Genomic DNA, 26,528 nt, shown 5'->3' on the forward strand with positions numbered 1-26,528 from the left:
AACTCACGCCAAGCCCCGTTCACCCATCACCCTCCGATTTAAAAATTCTCGTCCTTGTTTTCAAATCTTTCCTTGGCCTCTCCCCTCCCTATTTCTGTAACCTCCTACAACCGTCCGAGGTTTCTGCACTCCTATAATTCTGGCCTCTTTATGCAGCTATTAAAATCGGGGATGCAATCAGCAGTCAAGGCTTCAGCTGCCTAGGCCCTAAGCTCTGGAATTCACTCCCTAACCCTCTCCATCTCTCCACCTTGTTCCTCCTTAAAGACGCTCCTTAAAACCTACCTCTTCGACCAAGTTTTTAGTCACCTGCCCTAATATCTTTTTGTGGCTCAGTGTCAAATTGTGTTGGACAGCGCTCCTGTGAAGCACCTTGGGATGTTTTTCTACGTTAAATGAGATTGTTCCTTCAATTTTTTTTTTCTCTCTCAGTACCTCATGCAAGTTGTTGTATTTAGTTGTGACCAACATCTTCACAGGTTGATGAAGTAATATGGTGACAATTCTCGTTCTTGTCATCTTTCCCTCGCAAAGGCATGCAGGGGACCTTTAACAGTTGTCAACTTCGTATCAAATGTGATTGATTTCATTCACCAAAAAGATTTTCTAACTAAGAGGCAAGAAAGCAGGTAAATCTAGAGCCCCCTGGTGTCAAGGGGCATACAGGGCAAGATAAAGAAAAAAAGGGAAGCTTATGACCGATACCAAGAATTCAACACTGCTAAAACTCTAGAGGAGTTCAAGAAGTGCAAGGGTGCAATTAAAAAAGATATCCGGAAAACAAAGAGAGAGCATGAAAGAATGTTGGCACGTTAAAATCAGGGAAAACCCAAAGATGTTTTATAAATATATTAAGAGCAAGAGGATAACTAGAGAAAGAGTGGGGCCTATTTGAGACCATAAAAGAAATCTGTGTGTGGAGGCGGAAGACGTGGGTAGGATTCTTAATGAATACTTTGCATCTGTTTTCACAAAAGACATGGGCGATGCAGACTTTGCAACGAGGGAGGAGGAGTGTGAAATGTTAGACAAGATAAACATAGTGAGAGAGGAAGTATTAAGGGGCTTAGCAGCTTTGAAAGTGGATAAATCCCAAGGCCCGGATGAAATGTATCCCAGGCTGTTAAGAGAAACAAAAGACGAAATAGCAGAGGCTCTGACCATCATTTTCCAATCCTCTCTGGCTGCAGGTATGGTGCCAGAGGACTGGAGGACTGCTAATGTTGTACCTTTGTTTACTGAGGCGTATGAAAGCATGGGCCGTACACTAAACATCTTATCAACAAGAGCAGACATTAATGACGAGTTTCAACACCGCCTCCATTGTGTCAGTGCAGCCTTCGGCCGCCTGAGGGAAAGTGTTCGAAGACCAGGCCCTCAAATCTAACACCAAAGCTCATGGTCTACAGGGCTGTAATAATACCCGCCCTCCTGTATGGCTCAGAGACATGAACCATGTACAGTAGACACCTCAAATCGCTGGAGAAATACCACCAACGATGCCGCCGCAAGATCCTACACATCCCTTGGGAGGACAGACGCACCAACATTAGCGTCCTCGACCAGGCCAACATCCCCAGCATTGAAGCACTGACCACATTTGAAATGGTATGACACTGAAAAGTGCAGAACAACAAAGGGACCTTGGAATGCAGATCCTCGGATCCCTGAAGGTAGCAGGCCAGGAAGATAAAGTGGTTAAGGCGGCATATGGAATACTTGCATTTATTAGTCGAGGTATGGGGCTATGCTTGAACTGTATAAAACACTGGTTAGGCCACAGCTGGCGTACCGTGTGCAGTTTTGGTCACCACATTACAGGAAAGATATGATTGCACTGGAAAGGGTGCAGAGGAGCTTTATAAGAATGTTGCCTGGACTGGAGAATTTTGGCTATGAGGAAAGATTGGAGATGCTGGGTCTGTTTTCTTTGGAACATAGGCCAAGGGGAGACCTGATTGAGGTGTATAAAATTGAGGAGCCTCGATAAAGTGGATAGGAAGGACCAGTTTCCCTTGGCAGAGGGGGCATAAATTTAAAGTAATTGGGGGGAGGTTTCGAGGAGATATGAGGGGAAATTTCTTCATCCAGAGGGTGGTGGGGGTCTGAAACTCACTGCCTGAAAGGGTGGTAGAGGCAGAATCCCTCACCACATTTAAAAGATACTTGGATGTCCACATAAAGTGCCATAACCTTACAGGGTTTAGGACCAAGAGCTGGAAAGTGGGATTAGGTTGGATAGCTCTTGGTCGGCCGGTACGGACATGATGAGCCGAAATGGCCTCCTTCCATGCTGTAAATTTCTATGATTCTGAATTTCATGCTTTTGCCACTGCTATTCTTGAGTCCATTTCCATAAATTGTACAAGAGCAAGCAACTGAGCGATATGTTATTTTGAGGGCATGCTTTTGAATCTCACGCTAATCGATGGGATGGGAATCTTCCCCATTCTGGCACTACTTGAAATGCCTTTGAGCAGCTGCCTACAAACCTAGCACTTAATTGGCAGTGCTGGAGAATGGAACACCATCAGAATGAATCTTTTATTAGGACGCACAAGAGGACCTCCCCAGTGGCTCAGGTGGTTAAGCCAGGGAATAGCTAAACCACGCACACCAAAACACCACACCTGACAGCAATAGGGGTGCAACAATTGGCTTCAGCATTCTTGGGTTCGAGTCAGGAAATTCAGCTCGGGTTCCTGCTCATAATAGCCAGTCAGGGACTCTGACTGGAAGTGCACACATGTAGGTGTTGAATGAGAACAGCGTTTGGCTCCACTGTCACGTCAACCAAAATTGAGCAGCTCTCCAGCTGTCTTGGCTCTCTCCTGCAGAAAGCCAACTTTGGGGAAAGTAGCAAAGGCATTTGCGACCTGTGTATCTGTATCATACAAGGAATCTACCTTTTAGGAGAGGGAAGGACAAAGTGCACAAGGGTGGAATGTCACTCTTCTTTTTTCTGTCAGTACCTCACTGATAGATTGAGGGACATGTCAAGAATTGTGGCCAAGAAGCAGAATCACGTTCCATGCTGAGTTAGAGCTGAGCTTTCTTGTGAATATAAATATTTGATTTTAAACTCCGAAACCTTCTGTTTCACCTTTTTATGTAAACTTTCATTTGAGCTTTAAATGTAAATCATCTAAAAAAAAAGGTTAATTTTAATGGTCAAGATGAGGCAAGTCAGTGCTGAAGAACATGCTTCTACTTTTTGAGTACTCAGCATCAAGTACTTCCAGGTTAGGCATATCTCAAGTTAGATGCAGAGTAAAACTTGTTTCACTCATCCCAGTATTGTGTCTTAACCTCAACTTCAGAAGAACTTTAGAGTATCAGCAAAGTGTGACATTTCAATTTATCACACCAGCTATCCTGAGACTGCTAAATGACGGCAGTTTTCTTTTTGCTGTGGATCTATGCTCTTCTTGAAACTGTATTGAGACTGTCCAAATTCATTTTTCTTGGGATTCTTTCTGGCATCAGTAAGAAGAGACTGTCATCTCATCTGTCTGGCTAGGATTCAAGCCCAACCCCAAGAGAGATTAAACTGCACATTTCTTACCAAGTCTACCACCAAATCCTACAACATGTGCAGCAGGAACAAAGAAAACACGTTGAAATTGTTGCATTAAATTATTGGAACATCTTGTATAAAATGGTCCATCTTTTAATGTAAAATGCAGAGCAAAGAGCTATACAATCTGATGCTTTGAATCACAGCCGTTTAATTTTTATCCATTTATGAAGATATTTGGGAAAAAAATAAATGTAATTTGTTCAACCTTGTATTTAGATTCTTTTTCTTATAGATTTATTAATGTTATGAAAATGTAGAGAAGTCAGAAAGGGACACAAGAATTGTCTACAATTTTAGCATCCATTTTGAATGCAAGTAGAGTTGTTTTGAGATTTTCATCTTTTAAGTATTGTATTTCTATATCTTCATGATGTATGTATCACTTAACCACTATATTTAAATGTTATGTATTTTTTTCAAGCTGTCTGAACTCCTGTTTATGAAGAAATCTATTTGTTTAACAGAAAGAAGAGAAAAAAACAGTGTCAGAGGTCAAGGCTGCTGTTAAGCAGGAAGTTTCGCTGCTGGATTTGGTTGACCGTAAGTATTGATGCTAAAACATGAATAGTAATGTGTTGGAACTGGGCACTTAATTAAACTGTTGAATACTGTATAAATGATGAGTGTGGAAATAGGCTCCAACTACTCATCTGTTGCAATTGATGGATTGGCAGTCATAGAAAATATTTACTGCATTTTAGAACTTTGTGGTTCAAATAGTTGTACAATTTCACTTTAGTAAAATTTCAATTTCCAATTTCTGTATTTAGACAATTAATTACATTTTATCATAAAAATATAGCAAAAACAAAAATCAAGATTAGTCAGTGCAAATAATTTGTGCAAGTATTGCTATAGCTGTCTTTTTCTTGATTGGAAGTTAAAAGGTATGTTTTTCTGCATTTCTAATTAAGATTTGCTCTTGTGTTTTTATAGTTTCTGAAGTGTCAACAGCAGTAACCCTCCCTAAACCAGCAATGGCTTCAAGAATAGCAGCTGATTTGGAAGGATTATCACTTTCCGGTACTTCTCCGGTCATTGATGTAAGTTTGTGGGTTGCTAGTGGCTAGTTTTTGGAAGGATTTAATGGTTTTCAGACTATGTCCCTCCTCATAGGAGCATAGGAATTGCTAGACGAAAAAGGACCACAGTCTGTCTAGTTTGCTGTTGACTATCCTGGCATCCATGGTGCACTGGAGTTGTTGACGAATAACAACAATCAAGCTCTCATCAATTAGTCTGCAACAGACTCGGACACGATGTGAGGAGAACCCCAGTGGTGGAGAGCTTTGGGAACCATAGGTCTAAATTCACCTGCTCTTCCCAAGCACGCTACACTTATCATGTGCCATGTTTCAAATTACGTGTGTGTTATATCCCAAAATGTTGTCGTAAATTCACATTTGCTAAATTAGCAATACTGAAATACAATTTTTCAGAATTGAGAAATATTCAAAGCCCAAAAGTAATCCTTATTTCTTAGTACTGTATACGTAGAATACATGAACTTGTTTTTTTTTAAAAGGCATGTTCCCTTATTGTTATGTAAAACTTCTGAGTTTAATGACTAATGGGAATGCTTTATGACCACTGCACAGTAAAAAGGAAAACCTATAACTTTGACTGGACTATTTGAATAATTGGAACTGGACATGAAGAATTTCAGATTGGCCTGAGAGTAACTTCAAGTCCGTATGTTGTTGAGTTTGTGATCTGTGGAGAACATAGCTTTAATTTAAACTTGTAGGATTTAAGAGATTTCAGTGCTTTTAATCTAACCAAGAATAAAATAGCAGAAATAATGTTCCGAGACATTTTAAAATCCTCAGAACTAGTAGCAAAGTACAAGAGTTTTTTTTTAAACTCGTGATTGTGAAAATGTGATGTTTAGAATTGGTGAATTATGATAAATGAGACTGAAGTACATTTAAATTTTATGACTGTTGATGATTGCATTTCTTAAGACACAGTAATGATTTGCTAATTTGATTTCAGTTAGTTTGGTGATCCCAAGATGTCTAATTTGGATCTGTACATATTCAGTCATAGCTCAGTTGGTAGTACTTTCGCCTCAGTCAGAAGATTTTTTTTTTATTCGTTCCTGGGATGTGGGCAAGGCCAGCATTTATTGCCCATTCCTAATTGCCATTGAGAAGGTGCTGGTGAGCCACCGCCTTGAACCGCTGTAGTTCCTGTGATGATGGTACTCCCAAAGTGCTGTTAGGGAGGGAGTTCCAGGATTTTGACCCAGCAACGATAAAGGAGCAATGATATATTTCCAAGTCAGGATGGTGTGTAACTTGGAGGGGAACTTAAAATTGATGGTATTCCCAGGCGCCTGCTGCCCTTGTCCTTCTAGGTGGTAGAGGTCACCGATTTGGGAGGTGCTGTCGATGAAGCCTTGGTGAGTTGCTGCAGTAAATCTTGTAGCTGATGTACACTGTAGCCACAGTGCGCCGGTGGTGGAGGAAGTGAATGGCTCCCCATCCACCACCTTTAACAATCAAGTGGGCTGCTTTGTCCTGGATGGTGTCGAGCTTCTTGCATGTTGTTGGAGCGGCACTCATCCAGGCAAGTGGAGAGTATTTCCACTCATCCAGGCAAAGTCTTTGGGGAGTAAGGTGCTGAGACACTCGCTTCAGAATACCCAATCACTGACTTGCTCTTGCCACATTATTTGTGTCTGGTCCAATGATATTTCTGGTCAATGATGACCCCCAGGAAGTTGATGGTAAGGGGATTCAGCGATGCTAATTCTGTTGAATGTCAAGGGGCGGTGGTTAGACTCTCTCTTGTTGGCGATAGTCATTGCCTGGCACTTATTTTCCATTTATCAGACCAAGCCTAAATGGTGTCCTTGAATGCAGGCATGGACTACTTCATTATCTGAGGTGTTGCGAATGGAGCTGAACACTGCAATCATCAGTGAACATCCCCACTTCTGACCTTATGATGGTGGGAAGGTCATTGATGAAGCAGCTGAAGCTGGTTGGGCCTAGGACACTGCCCTGAGAAACTCCTGCAACGATGCTTTGGGGCTGTGATGATTGGCCTTCAACAACCACAACCATCTTCCTTTGTGCTAGGTATGACTCCAGCCATTGGAGAGTTTTCCCCCTGATTCCCATTGACTTCAATTTTACTAGGGCTCCTTGATGTCACACTCTGTCAAATGCTGCCTTGATGTCAAGGGAAGTCACTCTCCTCACTTCTGGAATTCATCTCTTTTGTCCATATTTGGACCAAGGCTGTAATGAGGTCTGGAACCAAGTGGTCCTGGCGGAACCCAAGCTGAGCATCAGTGAACAGGTTATTAGTGAGTTAGGGCCGCTTGATAACACTGTCGACAGCACCTTCCATCACTTTGCTGATGATTGAGAGTCCACTAATGGGGCGGTAATTGGACGGATTGGATTTGTCCTGCTTTTTGTGAACAGGGTGTACCTGGGCAATTTTCCACATTGTTGGGTAAATGCCAGTGTTGTAGCTGTACTGGAACAGCTTGGCTAAAGGCACGGCTAGCTCTGGAGCACAATTCTTTAGCACAACAGCCGGGATGTTGTCAGGGCCTATAGGCTATGCAGTATCCAGTGCGCTCAGCTGTATCTTTATATCACATGGAGTGAATCATATTGGCTGAAGACTGGCTTCTGTGATAGTTGGGGCCTCAGGAGGAGACCGAATTATATCATCCACTCGACACTTCTGTCTGAAAATGGCTGCAAATGTTTTAGTCTTGTCTTTTGCACTCGCGTGATGGGCTCTTCCAGCATTGAGGATGGAGATGCTCATGGAGCCGCCTCCTCCCATTAGTGGTTTTATTATCCACCACCATTTATGACCGGATGTGGCAGGACTGCAGAGCTTTGATCTTATCTATTGGTTGTGGAATAGTTCAGCTCTGTTTATAGCATGCTGCTTCCCCTGGTTGGCACCTCATTTTAAGTATGCCTGGTAGTGCTCCTGGCGTGCTCTTCTACACTCCTCATTGAACCAGGGTTGGTCCCCTGGTTTGGTGATAATGGTAGACTGAGGGATATGCCAGGCCATGAGGTTACAGATTGTGGTGGAATGCAATTCTTCTGCTGCTGATAGCCCACAGCGCCTCATGGATGTCCAGTTTTGAGCTGCTCGATCTGTTCTGAATAGCTCCCATTTAGCATGGTAGTAGTACCACATAACACAATGGAGGGTTTTCTCAATGTGAAGGCGAGACTTTGTATCCACAAGGACTGTGCAGTGGTCACCACTACCAATACTGTCATGGACAGATACATCTACGACAGGTAGATTGGTGAGGACAAGGTCAAGTAGGTTTTCCCTTATGTTGGTTCTCTCTCCATCTGCCACAGGCCCAGCCTGGCAGCTATGTCCTCAGGACTCGGCCAGCTAAGTTAGTAGTGCTGCTACCGAGCCACATTCTGTGCCCTTGCTACTCTCTGCTCAGTGGTGTTCAAAATGGAGTAGTACTGATTCATCAGCTGAGGGAGGGTGGTAGGTGGTAATGGGAAAGAGATTTCCTTGCCCATACTTGACCTGAGTATCTCTCCAGGGACTTGAGCACAAAATTTAGGCTGATACTCCAGTGTAGTGCTGAGGGAATGCTGCACTGTCAGCGATGCTGTCTTTCGGATGGGACGTTAAACCCGTGTGCCTAGATACGGTACCAAGATGAAATTAGCATTGGGCTTGGATGTGGGAGCAGTTATAAAGCTGCTATAAAGAGTAGCAAAAACACACACTGAAATATCTGATCATTTCAGCAAAAAAGCTTGTTTGTTTGTGTTGAGATGCTTAATTTCTCAGCGTCTTTGGTAAGCTGGACCTAAATATTTTGTAACTATAGTCTTGTATCTCAGACAATTGCTATTGCTGCATGAGTATTGTAGTTAATATGCTACATCGTTTTTTAGCAAAAATAATTATTTGGTTTCAATTGCCTACCTACTGTCGAGAAAATATATTTTTTTAAATGGCAGCTTTTCACTTGTGGTAGAGGAAATGGAGGTAACCTTGGGCAGTGGTAACTGTTTATTGAAGAAATGCATTTACTGGGGTTTTATATCAATTTTATCCCATTTCCTTTCCTGAAAATCTTGAATCTTGGCTGGGATATAGTTTGCTGGGAGCCAGTCACCCTCCAGTACCCTCACCTAAGTGGCCTTTCTTAAAGCGTAAGCCTTGACATTGTGAACAAGCTATTTTATCATAGGTTTTGTAATTGCACATGATGCTGTCCTCACTCAATGTCACGACGCGCACTTTTCCAGCAGGGATTGCTGGATCATGATCAAGGCAGGAAATCTGGCAGATTTTCCCCTCCCTACCCAGTTACACAGAGTAGAATTATCTATTTCTACAGCTATGTGTATGAGATCAGCTAATTCAGCACAGACTGATCTAACCTGTGACCTTCCTTTGTGTAAATTTCATCTATTTACAGTATAACCTGGCTGAGTTAGCAAGGTAAATTGGTTTTTAAATGTAGAATTTGATGATATAATTTGGAAAGTATCTAGTTCAAATGAAATAATTGAAGGTGGTGATATTTATCTCGGCTAGGGTAAAATGATTTAACAGAAAATCATTTTAACTGTCTGAATTGCTTATTGGCTAAGGTTACTTTTGGGTCAGGAGTTATATATAATGAAGTGAATTGAGATGGCACAATTGTATGGGTTTTTTTTTCTCGGTTTCATCAGAATTATAAGTGTGCCTCTATCCCAATGGGTGACATGGTGTTGCACTGTATTGCAACACCAACATGTAGCACTGCAGCTGTTGGGGGTTTAAAAAGTACTGCTTTGGTTCTTCTGCTCATGTTTACTTTATGGTCTCCAGTTACCAAGTCACTGAATGGAAACAGTTTGCCCAGTTATCAATACAGATTCAAATCATCGTCCTGCCAATCTCTGCTATACTGGCTGTAATTGGGTGTCAAATGGAGCTGAGCACTTAATCATGGTAGATATTATTGCCCCAGAAATGCTGGTTTTCACTCAGTGGCATTGGCACAGGGCTGAGATGGGTTACTCACCTTTCTTGGCTGCAGGTTAGGTATACATAACCCAACAATACAGTGGGCTTGAGGAGAAAATACATTTGTATTCTCAAAATTTTTGCTCCAAAAAATGACACTTTTATGACTTTGGTTGCCTCTATACTGCACAGCTGAGATTTGGTAGAATATTTAATTGTCGGGGATATCACAGCCAAGACCCGTTTTATTCTCCCCTGAAATCCATACGTACTTGCTTTTCTTGGGACAGCAATCAGTGGATACTCAGGTTTTCTTTTGTTATTTGTGCTGCCTGTACCAGGACACTGAGATCAATTGAAATACTCCTGCTGCTGTACTTTATGGGCTCAAGTTTCGGCTCGAGTTGCTCCTATTTTTTTGGAGCAACTAGTTTAGAATGGAGTATCTTAAAATTGCAATTCTCTGCATTTAGTTTGCTCCAATTCTAGTGAGTTAGAATAGTTTCGTTTTAGAACAGATTTTTTCCCCAAAAGGAGGCGTTACCAGCCACTTACGCCTGTTTTGCAAGTTTAGGCAGCGAAAACTTACTCCAAACTAACTTAGAATGGAGTAAGTGTCGATTTTTGTAGGTTCGGAAAAACCTTGCCTACACTTTATAAATTAGGCGTAGGGAGTGAGAGATTAGGGGGAGGCGGGGGGAGAAGGGCAGTTTACAATCATTAAACACTTCACTTTTACAAATAAAGAGCCATCATCAATAATAAATGTTAAATAAATCAATAATTCAATAAATCAATCAAAAACATTTTTTTTTTAAATCAATCAATAAATAAAAAATTAAGTTTCTACTCACCTACTGCAGCATCAGGAGCCCTCCAACAGCGTGCTGGGACGGGGCCCCCCCTAGGAGATGCCGGGCGGGCGGGCCCCGCCGCCGAAGTCTGCTGCTGAGGACTTTGGGCGGGGCCAGCCCCCAGCAAACGACGGACCGCCACTCAGGACTTCAAGCAGGCCCTGCTGCCGACGCTGAGGACTTTGGGCGGGGCCCACCCCCAGCGAGATGCCGGGCGGGCCACCGTGGAAGAGCTAAGTACTGTCAGGCCACTCGGCCTGGGATAGGGGCGACATCCCTTTGGCCAGGGATAGGGTCGTCGCCCGGAGACAGGATGCGCTGGGAGGGCCAGGAGCCAGTGCACACGCGCGCAGCTGCCGGCACTGTTTTTGGCGCAGGGCTGTAGCTCCGCCCCCAGCAGCTCCTGCTGTGCCACGCTGAGCTGGAAACAGGCCGACAGCTATCGGAGAATCGCAAGGTAAGTATTTGGCGCTTTTTCAGTTCTACAAATTAGGCGGGCCTCTCCGATTTGCGGGGGTCTGAAACTTGAGCCCTATAATTCAGCCAGGGCGAATGAATCAGAATTTTTCAGCATAGAAGGAGCCCCTTCAGTCCATCACATCTGTGCTGGCTCTCTGTTAAAGAATCACTTAGTTTCATTCCCCTGCCTTTTGCCCATGGCTTTTAAAACTCTTGGGTTTCAAATATTTATCCACTTCCCTTTTAAAACCTATTAAGGATTCTGCTTCCATCATTCTTTCTGTCCTAACAGCACTTTCTGTTTTAAAAAAAATTCTCCTAACTGCTGCCTTGGTTCTTCTGCTGATTTTAACTTTATGCTCTCCAGTTACCAAGTCACTGAATGGAAACAGTTTGCTCAGTTATCGAAGCCCTTCATAATTTTGTATACCTCTCAAATCTCTTAGTATCTTTATTCTAATGAAGCAGCCAAATTCTGCAGAATTATCCTCCTAACCAAAGCCCACCCATCCTTAGTGACCAGAGGTTGGTCTTGTCTCCGTACCTTGCCGCACAATGCATTTGTGCACTACAGCAGCAGGGGAATCCACGCGTCTTTATATTTAAAGTATGGGTTGTAATTTGTTGACACAACTTTTAGATTTTTAGTCTAAGTGACCCTGCTGCATTACTTCGCGCTCAGCATTTGTGGATTGTAGTAGCCAAAAAAAATAGGTTTTCTATGGCCTACATTTATGGCTGTAAATCTGTAGGTGCTTTTCTTCATGGTAATTAGAAGAGTTATAACTACTGGCATGACACCTGAAACTGGTCACAACACAACCATAGGGCAACATATTGTGATTGGCTCAAATAACCATTTAAGTTACTAAATATCCAATTGATTAAATATGAACAAATCAAAAGTAGCAAAAAAAAAATGGTGATAAACAAGTACCAAGCAGAAAACTGCACAACTAAATTCTTCAGTTTTTGTCTGGAAAGTTGCAATTTGTGCAGTTGAGATGCTCATACATTCTTAGCTCTTTTTTTTTGGCAGCTATATAGCTCCTTGATTCTGTTTGGGTCCTGAAGTTTGAGTTGAAAATTTCAGTAACACTTTGAATGCTGGGGATTTTGAGCTGCTGTCAGTTGTGTGGGGTACACCATGAGTTGTAGTTTTCACCCTGCTCCTTTTGAATAACGATACAGAGTACATCTCAACAACTCAGGAAAACAATGTATGCATAACTGAGGCACAAACAGCAAGAAAGAATCTTTGAAAAGTTTTTTTTTTAAATGGTTGTTTTTTGTAGCTTAAGCCGTTCAATGAAATTTCTGAACTAATCGTGCCGTTTGATAATGATTTTTTTTTTGCACTGCTATAATGGAAATTGATTATTGTCCCAGGACCAGAGGGAGATGTTTGAGGTGCTTTGATGATGGCCTCTGATACAGGGGCCAGAGCCTGACTATTGGATAGTCAGCCAGACCTGAACCATGGTCAATGACTCACTGTTCAGTGGAGACTCTCGACAATGGGGAAAATGCTCTCTGGGCATTGTTATACCAATAACAACTTTATAAATATCTACGAATCCACAGTTGGAGGTAAAGCAACCGCCAAATGGCCAGAAACTTTGTCAAAGAGGTAGGTTTTTAAGGAGTGTCTTAAAGGAGGAGAGAGGGGCAGACAGGTTTATAGAGGGACTACCAGAGCTTCAGGCCTGGTCAGTTGAAGGCACAGTCACTGATGGTGGAGCGATTAAAATCGGGGATGTACAAGAAGCATCATAAAAACACTGAAAAAAATGCTTGACCTTGGCCCACCACTTGAACTCCTATTTTTCTTCCGAATTCAGGTTTTCAGTTGAATGTTATTCTTTGAGTTTCTGCCTTGGATGTGTCTCCATCTTGGACCAAGAAATGCTAATGGTTTAGATCTTTCCTGCTTTGGTTTTCTTGGCCTGGTTGACCTGATTAACCCTCATTGTGAACGGACTATGAATAGGAGGGAATAAAAACTGCTGTTTATACAGTGTTTTATATTCTGCTCATGGGCTTGTAATAAATTTGACACCTTTTGGGTGGTGATTAGATTCTTTATTGAAGTAATCAAGCCAAGCACAAATTAAGACAATTACAATGCTCGAGCAATAGTTCTCAGATCAGAACGATATTACCCCATTCCCTTCTTTAGAGTCATAGCCCGACTGGTATTTTCTTCTCCTCCTTGGCTTTACAACACCAACCATTTGCCTTTAACATAGTAAAACACCCCAATGCGCTTCACGGGAGCGTTATCAAACACAACTTTTCACCGAGCCACATAAGGGGATATTGGACAAGTGGCCAAAAGTTTCGTCAGAGGTAGGTTTTTAGGAGCGTCTTAAAGGAGGAGAGAGAGGCAGACAGGTTTCTGGAGGGAATACCAGAGTTTCGGGCCTGGGCGGTTGAAGGCACGGCCACTGATGGTGGAGCAATTAAAATCGGGGATGCACAAGAAGCCAGAATTGGAGGAGCGCAGATATTTCGGAGGGTTGTAGGTCTGGATGACGCCCCATTGTCATCTCCATTGAACAATGAGTGACCATGATCCAAGTCTGGCTGACTGTCCAATAGTCAGGAGGTTACAGACATAGGGAGGAGTGAGGCCATGGAGGGATTTGAAAACCAGAATGAGAATTTTAAAATCGAGGCGTAGCCGGACTGGGAGCCAATGTAGGTCAGCGAGCATGGGGTGATGGATGAATGAGAATTGACATCAAGTTAGGATACGGGCAGTAGAGTTTTAAATGATCTCAAGTTTATGTAGGGTGGAAGATGGGAGGCCAGCCAGGAGTGCATTGGAATGGTCAAGTCTAGAGGTTACAAAGGTATGGGTGAAGTTTTGGCAGACGATGAACTGAGACAGGGGCAAAGTCGGGCGATGTTACTAGGTGGAAGTAGGTCGTCTTGGTGATGGAACAGAGATGTTTCCTCCACTACTGACCTCTAACAATCACATGTACTTATACTGGTCTTGTAGTCGGTACCAACCATATCCTTACATCTGAAGCCTCAAAATGTGACATCGTTTTTCCAACATAAGATTAGGGAAGATGAGGTTGATTGGTTACTGTCAGCTTACTGAGTTTAAACTGGAGGAGACGAGGCTGATCAGCCATGAGCGGCTTATTTCAACAAATCATTCTTACTAAATTATTTTAAAGATGTTACCAAGGACTACAGTAGCTATGCCAAGCATAGGTAATTTCAGCACATGGGCTCTTGCTCGAATCTTCCTTAACCTGTCCATTCTTACAGGCTTAGTTATTTCAAATCAATTTCTTATTAGTGCACTTGTGCAATACGCATACTTTTCTGTATGACTGGCCAAATTGTCATTTGAATTTATATCTTTTATCTGAGTTTACTGAACTACTTCCTTGTACCTATTATGGGCCTTGTGTTTTGCCCCAAGAGTTTACAAGTTGACAGCAGATATTTTCATCCTCTTCAGACTTTTTGTGAATGATCTTAAATTGTTCATAATTGTAACTTTAAAAAACATACAGCTGTTAGTTACTTTCCATTGATGCTCGTGCAATGCCACCTTAGTGGTTACAGTGAGCTCCTGCGATAATTTATATTAATTGGTTTGGGCCGCTTTTTGTAAAAAAAATCAATTTATTGGGTCACTTGAATGTCCAGTGATAAGCATGGAGTACAATTTGGTCATTAGTCAATCTCCATTCTATACTGATATGTACATAAAAGGACCTTAGCGTTGAACCTATCCCTGAGCTGTGTCTGACTAAAACCAGCACAGATTTGGCACATATAACTGGGTTAGTTTTGTCCATTTGTTTTGGTTTCTCGATGATTCTGTATTGGTGGGTCCTCTAGTTTTGTGACGTTAGCAAGCTATGAAAAAAATAGGTTAAATTGTAGCATTAAATAAGTGTTGCTCATTAGTGGATCAATAAACATCGATGCAATATGTAGGGCAGCTTCTACACATCGATGCAACCTGGCGTGAATTACACTCGGCTATCTTGAAGGTTCAAGTTACCTTTTCATTTACTATCTGTGGAATGCATTTAATCAGTTACAGGACCTTTCTGGAGGTTGATAACTATAATTTCTGTTGTAATTTTATTGTTTTAATCCCACTATAAAAAAGGCAACTGCTTGTCTATCAATAGCTCTCTTCTTGTTAATCCTGAGACAGTGAATTAACCTTCAATTACAACTGTTGAAATTGAAACAAGCCTTGTATCTGCCAGGAACTGCTGCCTTTTGTTGCAAGATTGCATTGAAAATGTTGAGAGCTGATGAATAATGCCACACAAAAATGAGATCTATCGATTCAGAGCATGATTTAACACTTTAATTCAAAATTCTATTTTGAGTGCCCAAGGGGGTTCTTTGTTGGTACAGTATATGTAACGCTGGATCTAGATAATACGAAACACTGTTGAATAAATCATCTTCCCTTGTAAGTATGACCAATCCACTTCATAATCCTTCAAAGACCTGGGAGTTTTTTTTTTCAGCGGGGCTGTTGGAGGGTAACAATGAGCATTCTTCTTGGGGCTTGCATTAAAGGGGAATGTGGAGGAGGTGTAGTCATTAGCATATTCTATGGAAGTGGAGTATGAACTGAGCATTCTAATCTAATTTCTGAACCCCTCGCCAAATGTCATTCTCTTGAGTATGGAGAAAATTAAGTCCCACGTTATCTGTTCGAATATTGTCTCAACATTCAGGAAGAGCACCGTGGGTAGCGGTTTTGGTGCTATTTGCATTGATGGATAATAAGTAGCACCTGACTGTTGTCCCCTGACTGGTGCCTCTGGATGAGCTGCTTTTCTCTTATTAACTTGGTCATAGAACCTTTGGTAACCTCCATATGGACAGATCCTGTAATTCACTGAGTGCAGGCCAGTGAGATCAAACACAATGTAGGTTCTGCATGCTGACCACATATTGCTAAACCTGACCAGTTTTATATTACTGTGCTGTGCTGGCTGGCTTGCCTGTTCCGAATGCAACAGTTTGTGGTCCTGGCCCCAATTCTATGATTTTGACGGGTGCGTAGCAGAGTTCCCGTCAGTAAATTGCAGCTAAAACACCGAGGACCACCTATAACTCCACAGGCTATATTGTACTTGTTAGTTTGGGTATCTCTAAGGAAAATAGTTGCTGCAGAAGTCAGTGATCCTTTGCTGTCACTGAGAACCCTGTAGAACTGCTCATTCTCAGCCCTCAAAATATCCATAAATGTATCTTTCCTGTATATTGCATTCGCCTCGACATTGATTGAACCAACAGAAAATCTAAAAGGAATCTTAGAGCAAGATCTAGGTACCAATAACAGAGAAAAAATAGGAGAGTGTTGGGGTACAAAGCCTCACAACTGCTACTGAAATTTGGACACTGAATGCATCACATCCTAGATCAACTTCATAGATTCTACCCTTCCCTGTTGGATGAATGTGGTCAGACTTAAATATACTTTCTGTTCTTGCCTCGGATCAAACCATTTTGGGAAACGATCCAGGTACCTTTATCGCCATGCCCAGCATTGCTGCCCCTTCATACCCATTCCACTATCCACAGAAGTGCAACAGCTGTCCGAGATGCACAGACCAGCAAAACTCTCACCACTATCAGCAAGCAAATGATAAATAATCACGCTCCTCCTAACACAAACATGGATTAGGCATCTGTGGGATACTTGCCAATCACAGCATATGCTACATGCTTTATAATTGGCAAGATGTCGAGCAGTTTGAACCCCCTTTATGTTCACTGATATGTATTTCAGTCTCTCAGACCCCACTTTGGCCCTACAGAGGGATGGAAAGGCTAATTCCAATGAGAACACACACCACCATTGGTCCTGAAAGATGTACATGACTTTACAAATATGCCCATTGAAGCCATCAGTGTATCTTCCTGTAAATGCTGGCTTGAGAATGCACACCGATTCTGTATTGATATGAAAACCAGAATAAAACTTTTTTGAAATATTTAAATGTAATAATTTGTTTATACCCGATTGTTGCGTGTTGGTCAGTTTTCCTGTTTCAACTTGTAATTTATTAGTAACATTTACATTCTTGCACTAGGGGGGATAAAAGGAATGCTTAGATATGTAAAGTGTGTTAGTTAAAAAAGGAAACGGAACCAGCAGGTTGTAGATCTCTCAGATACTTTTGTCACATGGTTCTGGATGATTAATTCAACTTTGTGGGTGATTAATTATAATGTGCTCTTTCTTATGCAGAAAATAATTGAATGTGTTATTTGTTAAGCACCTACAGTTAAATAATGAGTCCACACAAAATGAGGAAAAAGCGAGTACAGACTTTTTAAATCATTACCTACAACTTTATTTTAAAACAATGCTTGTTTTAGGTCGGGTGTAGGTTCTTTGTTGGCGATAAGATGGTTTTATTTTTTAATTGTAATCCCTCATGTTGATGGCAGGTGATAAATTAAATGTAATAACGGGCTTTTAAGATTAACTCCATTTTATTATTAAATAAGAAAAATTAGTCTCCAAGGGTTGGATCTTATCTGGAATGAAATTGCACTTAAACTGAGGCACATTGGGGAATCTGTTATATTAAGCAAAAAAAGTTCAGATATTTAACCTTCGGTAGGGTTCCACTGTAAAAACTGCTGTTTTGCAGCAAAATGGTGGAGAGATTTTGAGAGAAATTTGTTGGTGAAAATGATTTTTTTTAGGGAATTAAAATGTTCTGCAATCATGTGATGTTTTCTTTTTGTTAATAAACTGTAAGCTAGGAAATGGTTCTGGCTATATAGCTCATCCTTTTAGAGAATTATTACATGGCGATCACCAGTGCTTTAGATTAACCCACTTATTGTGTTTGAAAACCTCCTGGCCAACATACAGTTTCTAATAACATTTTGACTTTAGAAGCACTAGGAAAATAGTATTTAAGCCTCTCTTGGTGTGGGCAGTTGATAACTTTTCATTCATAATTAGGTCATAGTGAATCAAGAGACATTTCAGGGAAATTGAACTGTCAGTGGGTAGAAACAAGCATTTGACCTCATCACATTGAGTGGGGCCCATCATAATTTGTTCATTTGGTGCCCATCAGCCCAGCCTCATCTCTCATACGCCACCTTGCTGACCTTCCCTCTCCAATTCCGCTTGGTTCAGCTTTAATTATGACTCAGCAGACCCGAAGAAATATTGCAGCCTGCTCTCGAAAACCCTGAACTGCCACTCACCAAAAGATTGGTTTTTAACAGGTAATAAATGCCCAGAGGAGCTGGTGCTGTGTGTGCACACATACGCATACAACGTCGATTTTCTCGCTCCTCTAATGTTATGCTGATGGTGGTAGAGACTTTTTAAATGCTTCCAGTTACTTTAACGAAGTACAAAGCTGTTCAAAACATTACATATAATGTATACGCAGATTATAATTTATATATGAAGCCGTGACACACCACCTCAGTATTCACACTTCTTCATTAAATCTCAAATCTTACGCTATGCTCGTTTTCATACTCTACTATTCCCTGCCTGCTTTTACTAGTTCTCTTGACCCTAACGGGAACATCCCACTCCCCCAACTCTCTGACATTTTCATTTTCCACACCAGCTGTTTTTATGGGTTGTCGTGAGTGAAATTGCGTAATTAGTGCTGAAGTTTTAGCAATTTTATGCTCCTCTCTTTCCCTGATAACTGAATTATGACTGATCTAACTCATTTCACTTAAAACCTTTTTCTTTAAGTAACTTACTGATCTTTCTATATACTTCCAAAATTCCACTCATAGATCCCTTATTTAAAGACTGATGGTCAGAAGCTTGAATTTACATCATTTATTATTCATTTGCTCCTCATCACCCAAACGGTTCCATCCCAATGTGGGACATCTTCCCACTATGAGTGATACATAAACACACACTGTTTAGATAACACGGAGTAAAGCTGATCGTCAGCATGTTGTCAATTAAAGAGTCTATCGAACCTATTTCTGACTGCATATAGAAAGAAAGAAAGACTTGCATTTACATAGTGCCTTTCACAACCACCGGACATCTCAGTGTTTTATAGCCAGTTAAGTACTTTTGGAGTGTAATCAATGTTGTAATGTGGGAAACGCAGCAGCCAATTTGCGCACAGCAAATTCCCACATTCACCAGTGTGATAATGACCAGATAATCTGTTTTTATTATGTTGATTGAGGGATAAATATTGGCAAGGACACTGGGGGAAAACTCCCCTGCTCTTCTTCGAAATAGTGCCATGAGATCTTTTACGCCCACATGAAAGGGCAGACAGGGCCTCGGTACAGAAACATAGAAAATAGGTGCAGGAGTAGGCCATTCGGCCCTTCTAGCCTGCACCGCCATTCAATGAGTTCATGGCTGAACATGCAACTTCAGTACCCCATTCCTGCTTTCTCGCCATACCCCTTGATCCCCCTCGTAGTAAGGACTTCATCTAACTCCTTTTTGAATATATTTAGTGAATTGACCTCAACAACTTTCTGTGGTAGAGAATTCCACAGGTTCACCACTCTCTGGGTGAAGAAGTTTCTCCTCATCTCAGTCCTAAATGGCTTACCCCTTATCCTTAGACTGTGTCCCCTGGTTCTGGACTTCCCCAACATTGGGAACATTCTTCCTGCATCTAACTTGTCTAAACCCATCAGAATTTTAACCATTCCAAGAGGTCCCCTCTCATTCTTCTGAACTCCAGTGAATACAAGCCCAGTTGATCCAGTCTTTCTTGATAGGTCAGTCCTGCCATCCCGGGAATCAGTCTGGTGAACCTTCGCTGCACTCCCTCAATAGCAAGAATGTCCTTCCTCAGGTTAGGAAACCAAAACTGTACACAATACTCCAGGTGTGGCCTCACCAAGGCCCTGTACAACTGTAGCAACACCTCCCTGCCCCTGTACTCAAATCCCCTCGCTATGAAGGCCAACATGCCATTTGCTTTCTTAACTGCCTGCTGTACCTGCATGCCAACCTTCAATGACTGATGTACCATGACACCCAGGTCTCGTTGCACCTCTCCTTTTCCTAATCTGTCACCATTCAGATAATAGTCTGTCTCTCTGTTTTTACCACCAAAGTGGATAACCTCACATTTATCCACATTATACTTCATCTGCCATGCATTTGCCCACTCACCTAACCTATCCAAGTCGCTTTGCAGCCTCATAGCATCCTCCTCGCAGCTCACACTGCCACCCAACTTAGTGTCATCTGCAAATTTGGAGATACTACATTTAATCCCCTCGTCTAAATCATTAATGTATAGTGTAAACAGCTGGGGCCCCAGCATAGAACCTTGCGGTACCCCACTAGTCACTGCTTGCCATTCTGAAAAGTACCCATTTACTCCTACTCTTTGCTTCCTGTCTGACAACCAGGTCTCAATCCATGTCAGCACACTACCCCCAATCCCATGTGCTTGTCGAAAGCCTTCTGAACGTCCAAATATACCACATCAACTGGTTCTCCCTTGTCCACTCTACTGGAAACATCCTCAAAAAAATTCCAGAAGATTTGTCAAGCATGATTTCCCTTTCACAAATCCATGCTGACTTGGACCTATCATGTCACCTCTTTCCAAATGCACTGCTATGACATCCTTAATAATTGATTCCATCATTTTACCCACTACCGATGTCAGGCTGACCGGTCTATAATTCCCTGTTTTCTCTCTCCCTCCTTTTTTCAAAAGTGGGGTTACATTGGCTACCCTCCACTCGATAGGAACTGATCCAGAGTCAATGGAATGTTGGAAAATGACTGTCAATGCATCCGCTATTTCCAAGGCCACCTCCTTAAATACTCTGGGATGCAGTCCATCAGGCCCTGGGGATTTATCGGCCTTCAATCCCATCAATTTCCCCAACACAATTTCCCTCTGTTCCTCCTCCTTACGAGACCCTCTGACCCCTTTTATATCCGGAAGGTTGTTTGTGTCCTCCTTTGTGAATACCGAACCAAAGTACTTGTTCAATTGGTCCGCAATTTCTTTGTTCCCCGCTATGACTTCCCCTGATTCTGACTGCAGGGGACCTACGTTTGTCTTTACTAACCTTTTTCTCTTTACATATCTATAGAAACTTTTGCAATCCGTCTTAATGTTCCCTGCAAACTTCTTCTCGTACTCCATTTTCCCTGCCCTAATCAAACCCTTTATCCTCCTCTGCTGAGGTTCGAAATTTCTCCCAGTCCCCTGCTATTTCTGGCCAATTTGTATGCCACTTCCTTGGCTTTAATACTATCCCTGATTTCCCTTGATAGCTACGGTTGAGCCACCTTCCCTTTTTTATTTTTACGGCAGACAGGAATGTACAATTGTTGTAGTTCATCTATGCGGTTCTAAATGTCTGCCATTGCCCAGCCACAGTCAACCCCTTAAGTATCATTCGCCAATCTATCCTAGCCAATTCACGCCTCATACCTTCAAAGTTACCCTGCTTTAAGTTCTGGACCATGGTCTCTGAATTAACTGTTTCATTCTCCATCCTAATGCAGAATTCCACCATATTATGGTCACTCTTCCCCAAGTGGCCTCGCACAACGAGATTGCTAATTAATCCTCTCTCATTACACAACACCCAGTCTAAGATGGCCTCCGCCCTAGTTGGTTCCTCGACATATTGGTCTCGAAAACCATCCCTTATGCACTCCAGGAAATTCTCCTCCATCGTATTGCTTCCAGTTTGGTTAACCCAATCTATGTGCATATTAAAGTCACCCATTATAACTGCTGCACCTTTATTGCTGCACCCCTAATTTCCTGTTTAATGCCCTCCCCAACATCACTACTACTGTTTGGAGGTCTGTACACAACTCCCACTAACATTTTTTGCCCTTTGGTGTTCTGCAGCTCTACCCATATAGATTCCACATCATCCAAGCTAATGTCCTTCCTAACTATTGCATTAATTTCCTCCTTAACCAGCAATGCTACCCCACCTCCTTTTCCTTTTATTCTATCCTTCCTGAATGTTGAATACTCCTGGATGTTGAGTTCCCAGCCCTGATCATCCTGGAGCCACGTCTCTGTAATCCCAATCAATCATATTTGTTAACATCTACAGATACTCCTTGCATTAAGACACAAAGCCTTCAGGCTTGTTTTTTTTACACCCTTTGTCCTTTTAGAATTTTGCTGTACAGTGGCCCTTTTTGTTCTTTGCCTTGGGTTTCTTTGCCCTCCACTTTTCCTCATCTCCTTTCTGTCTTTTGCTTTTGTCTCCTTTTTGTTTCCCTCTGTCTCCCTGCATTGGTTCCCATCCCCCTGCCATATTAGTTTAACTCCTCCCCAACAGCACGAGCAAACACTCCCCCTCGGACATTGGTTCCGGTCCTGCCCAGGTGCAGACCGTCCGGTTTGTACTGGTCCCACCTCCCCCAGAACCGGTTCCAATGCCCCAGGAATTTGAATCCCTCCCTGCTGCACCACTGCTCAAGCCACGTATTCATCCGCACTATCCTGCGATTCCTACTCTGACTAGCACGTGGCACTGGTAGCAATCCCGAGATTACTACTTTTGAGGTCCTACTTTTTAACTTAGCTCCTAGCTCCTTAAATTCGTTTCGTAGGACCTCATCCCTTTTTTTACCTATGTCGTTGATACCAATGTGCACCACGACAACTGGCTGTTCTCCCTCCCTTTTTAGAATGTCCTGCACCCGCTCTGAGACATCCTTGACCCTTGCACCAGGGAGGCAACATATCATCCTGGAGTCTCGGTTGCGGCCACAGAAACGCCTATCTATTCCCCTTGAGTTTAACATCTCATCCGAAAGACGGCACCTCTGACAGTGCAGCGCTCCCTCAGCACTGCACTGGAGTGTCAGCCTAGATTTATGTGCTGAAGTTCCTGGAGTGGGACTTGAACACACAACCTTCTGACTCAAGTGAGTGTGCTACCCACTGAGCCACAGCTGACACTGTGGCTGAAGTGTCATATGATCCATATGATTGAAGTTCTGTATTCAGTACTTCTAGCTTTTAATTTATACATAGAAACACTGAGATATTACAACACTGAAACAGGCCATTCAGCCCAATCATTCCACTGTCGATGTTTACTCTCCATCCAAACAAATAGTCCAGTCACGTTTACCTGGTCCTGTATTTCCTTCAGCCTTGAATGGAATGTTTTTCTGCAGGCACTGGCAGTCTCCCCTTGAGTAACCTTAGAGGCTAAACGAGGTCACACCTGCTATAGTAACTAAGTTACAGGGTAAACCATACATCCAGCTCTTTCTCTGGGGCAGAGGGTTGTGAGGTCAAAGTATCCGAATCGTCAGTTTTCTTCGCAGGCCTCAAGTCTTCACGAAGCTCCTCCATTCTGTAGCACATGAAAGTTTTACCAACTCTGTGACCGACTAGCACGAGCTTGGTGTAGACAATAGGGTCGATCTTTGTTCATAGTGTTATAATCAGGCAGGTGGTGGGCTCCGCTTGCCCAATGGAGTCAGTATATTGCCCAAGCCATTTTAATGGTATGAATCCGATGAGCTGCCAGCTCAAAATACCTTCCTTGTAAGACAACTTACTCATCTGGGATGGAAAATGTAACTGGGCAGCTGATTTTGATGATCCTGCGGCAGCACCTTGAAGGGGAGTGAAAAGCAGTCGTTCTCTTGGCAGAGACATTTTTGCAGCAGCAAGATCAAATATTGGCAACCTTTAAAGGCTCAAAACACACATGACTGCAGTTAAAATGAGTGCAACATCTGTTTTCAGCTTTCTCCAATTGCAGTTAAGGATCTCTTTAATGTACAATGCAAATGATTGCCACTTAACCTACCCTCTCTTTCCTCTTCCCCGCGCGCCCCCCCCCCCCCCCCAGCCCCAACAAATATTTGGTGGGCAGGCGCTTGTAACTACATCATCGGATCCTGATTTGCATTTATTCTTGAGGCCCCTATATGTTTCCGCTGGGAGCTCTGGCAGTTAGGATTGAGGTCCAGCTGAAAATTGGAAGTGACATACAACTAGCATTAAGTCAGCACTTCAGTTTCCCACACGATTTTGATCCCGCTACTGCCCTGTTTTTAGCAAAAATGGGACTGTAGGAATATGAAAATTACCCCACTAAGTCATCCTATCCCGCTTCTTGGGTATGCCAAAAGATTTCATCTCACCCAGCCCAACAGAAGTAACCCTGTGCATCGAGCATTGCAAGGTGGCATAGAAGACTGTGCTGATATTGACAAGGATGACAGCGGGCAACTCAGCTGTGCCATTTCTCAGCAGCTGCCTTATAAAATGCACACACATTGGGGAATATCACTTCACATTTGGAAAAGAAATCAACAAATAACTAAATTAATCTCTTGGGTTGGGGAAGAGGTTTCGCCCCTGCAAATCAAATGGAGTCGATCATTAAATCTGTTGTGATGCTTCTCTAACTTACATATTTCAAGGCTACACATAGCTGATATCTTTTTTCATACCAGCCAGTAGGCTTGTTGGTGGGGGTCATAGCATGGTTTTAAGGTACCCAAGATCCCATTCCTGTAATTTTAATTAAATTGTGTAATTATTTATGCTGGGCATTTGTTTTTAACAGCCACTGAGAGACTAAACTTGCATGTGGGGTATGCACCCACAACCAGTCTGTGTGTCTCAGCGCGTAGTAGCATATTGACTCTTTCCTTGCCCGTTGATATTGGTTCTATACTCTTGGGTTCAGTTCAAACTTTTTGCCGATGCAGTGTTACAGTAGATGTTCCTATTTTTTTTTTCCCTTGTATTGAATTACACTAATTTTGCAGTTACAAAATTGTATGTTGTTCTGTGTTACCTTCTAGATTATCGTCCATATTCAGTGCCTTTGCAAGGATTGCATTGTTTTGATAGTTCATTTTTTTAAATATTATTCGTTCATGGGATGTGGGCATCGCTGGCAAGGCCTGCATTTATTGCCCTTGAGAAGGTGGTGGTGAGCTGCCTTCTTGAACCACAGAGGACTGTTGAGAGCCGACCACATTGCTGTTGGTCTGACGTCACAAATGGGCCAGACCAGGTAAGGACGTTAGATTTCCTGCCCTAAAGGACATTAGTGAAACAGATGGGTTTTTACGACAATCCAATGGTCACAATTATTGGTACTAGCTTTTTTATTCCTGTGGTGGGATTTGAACTCGTGTCTCTCGATCATTAGTCCAGCCCTCTGGATTGCTAGTCCAGTAAAATAACTACTATGCTACCGTACAGTATTCGAGGGTTGTTACAAGAACGGCTGGTTCTTGGTCAGGCAGCCCATTTATTATTTTTAATGTGAACCACTATTAAATTAGTGAGTTCCTGTGTTTTTGTCTCTTTCTGGCCAGTATTGCAGGGTTTGCAATAAATACCAAAATCTGACGTTCAAAACTATTCCCACAGCTGGAGCTCACTCGGGTTACAGTGAAATTCAGTGCCACCAGCAAGGAGAGGAGCATCAAGTCCCGAGTATAATAAAAACATACAAGTATAAACGGGGAGAAAGAGCCTAAATGAATAACCTTATGTTTTAACTAGAAACCAGGGAGAAATCTACAGAGAAAAAGAAAGATTAGTTACATTTGAAACAGAGGTACATGTTTTTACCTGTTGACTGATGAGGTCACAAGTTACTTGGTGTAATAAAATTGGAACATTCATTCTAATTAAAATTCTGAAAAAGATAAATCAAGAATCGGTGTCATATTATTGGTTCATTTTGAAATGCTCTTATAGATCTTTTATGAAGTGTGCACAGTCTATCTAGTACAATTTCATGCAGCAGTTTTGTTTTCATAAGAATATCTAAGCAATTGAGAGTTGGGTGTGGCTGACTACGTAAAATTTTAACACCTCCACTAAGTGGCAGGCAGCACTTTTGTTTCCATTCTTCAGAGAAGTATTAACAATTTGATTTGTAGTTATGAAGATCATGAGATGTCACTAAAGACTATCTGCATAAGGCTGATTTACAGTTTGATTTTAAATCATTTTGATACTCCATTTCACAATAAGCAGAAGTTTATCTTGTACGGGATCTGATCTGATCATAAGTGGGGCCCCACTGTGCCAATTGCATTCCATTGTTTTCAATTGCTAACTATACCAAAGGGCACGGTGCACTGTGTTCATTAATATTGTTTGTCAGATCATTGGAAATGTTCCCATACTTAATCACGAACTGAGTAATTGGATTTTCGTTATTTGCATTTATTTTCCCCATACAACCATTGTTCAAAATACCTTTTCAAATTCCTATAATAAACATTTAAAATTAAATTTTTGCCAAGCAATTGCTTAATGCTGTTTATGAAAATCGTTCAGGAGGAAAAATCACAGACAAATAAAAACAGGGTTGTACCTGAATTATAGATGATGTAAAATAAAAATAGTTGCTTTCTTGCAAAATGTCAACAGTAATATATTAGAAAAAATTATGCCATCTTATCAAAATGCTTTCTACAGCTTAAAAAGTATTTGAAATGACTTTTAAATGCTGCTGTTCGACTAGTTTGTAAAAATGGTAGTTAACTGGATAAGTCTGTCAGCTGCAAGGATATGACTCTAAATTTTCTCTCCAATATAATGGCAATAGAGGATATGGCATTTTGTTGAGTGCTATATACTAATCGTAAAGAAGAGAAGCACCTCAATACCTCACAATTGTGAGGT

General features: G+C 41.9%; 1 protein-coding gene across 1 annotated transcript in view; it reads left to right on the forward strand.

The window, feature by feature from the left end:
* The window catches only part of ap3b1a (adaptor related protein complex 3 subunit beta 1a), a 319,942-nt gene that overhangs the window by 208,976 nt on the left and 84,438 nt on the right, over positions 1–26,528 (forward strand). The window contains exons 21-22 of the mRNA XM_070879808.1: positions 4,045–4,120; positions 4,517–4,623. Coding sequence (XP_070735909.1) covers positions 4,045–4,120; positions 4,517–4,623 — 183 coding nt within the window. The remainder of the gene's footprint in view (positions 1–4,044; positions 4,121–4,516; positions 4,624–26,528) is intronic.

Source organism: Pristiophorus japonicus, chromosome 1 (assembly GCF_044704955.1).
Source record: "Pristiophorus japonicus isolate sPriJap1 chromosome 1, sPriJap1.hap1, whole genome shotgun sequence".
NCBI lineage: Eukaryota > Metazoa > Chordata > Chondrichthyes > Pristiophoridae > Pristiophorus > Pristiophorus japonicus.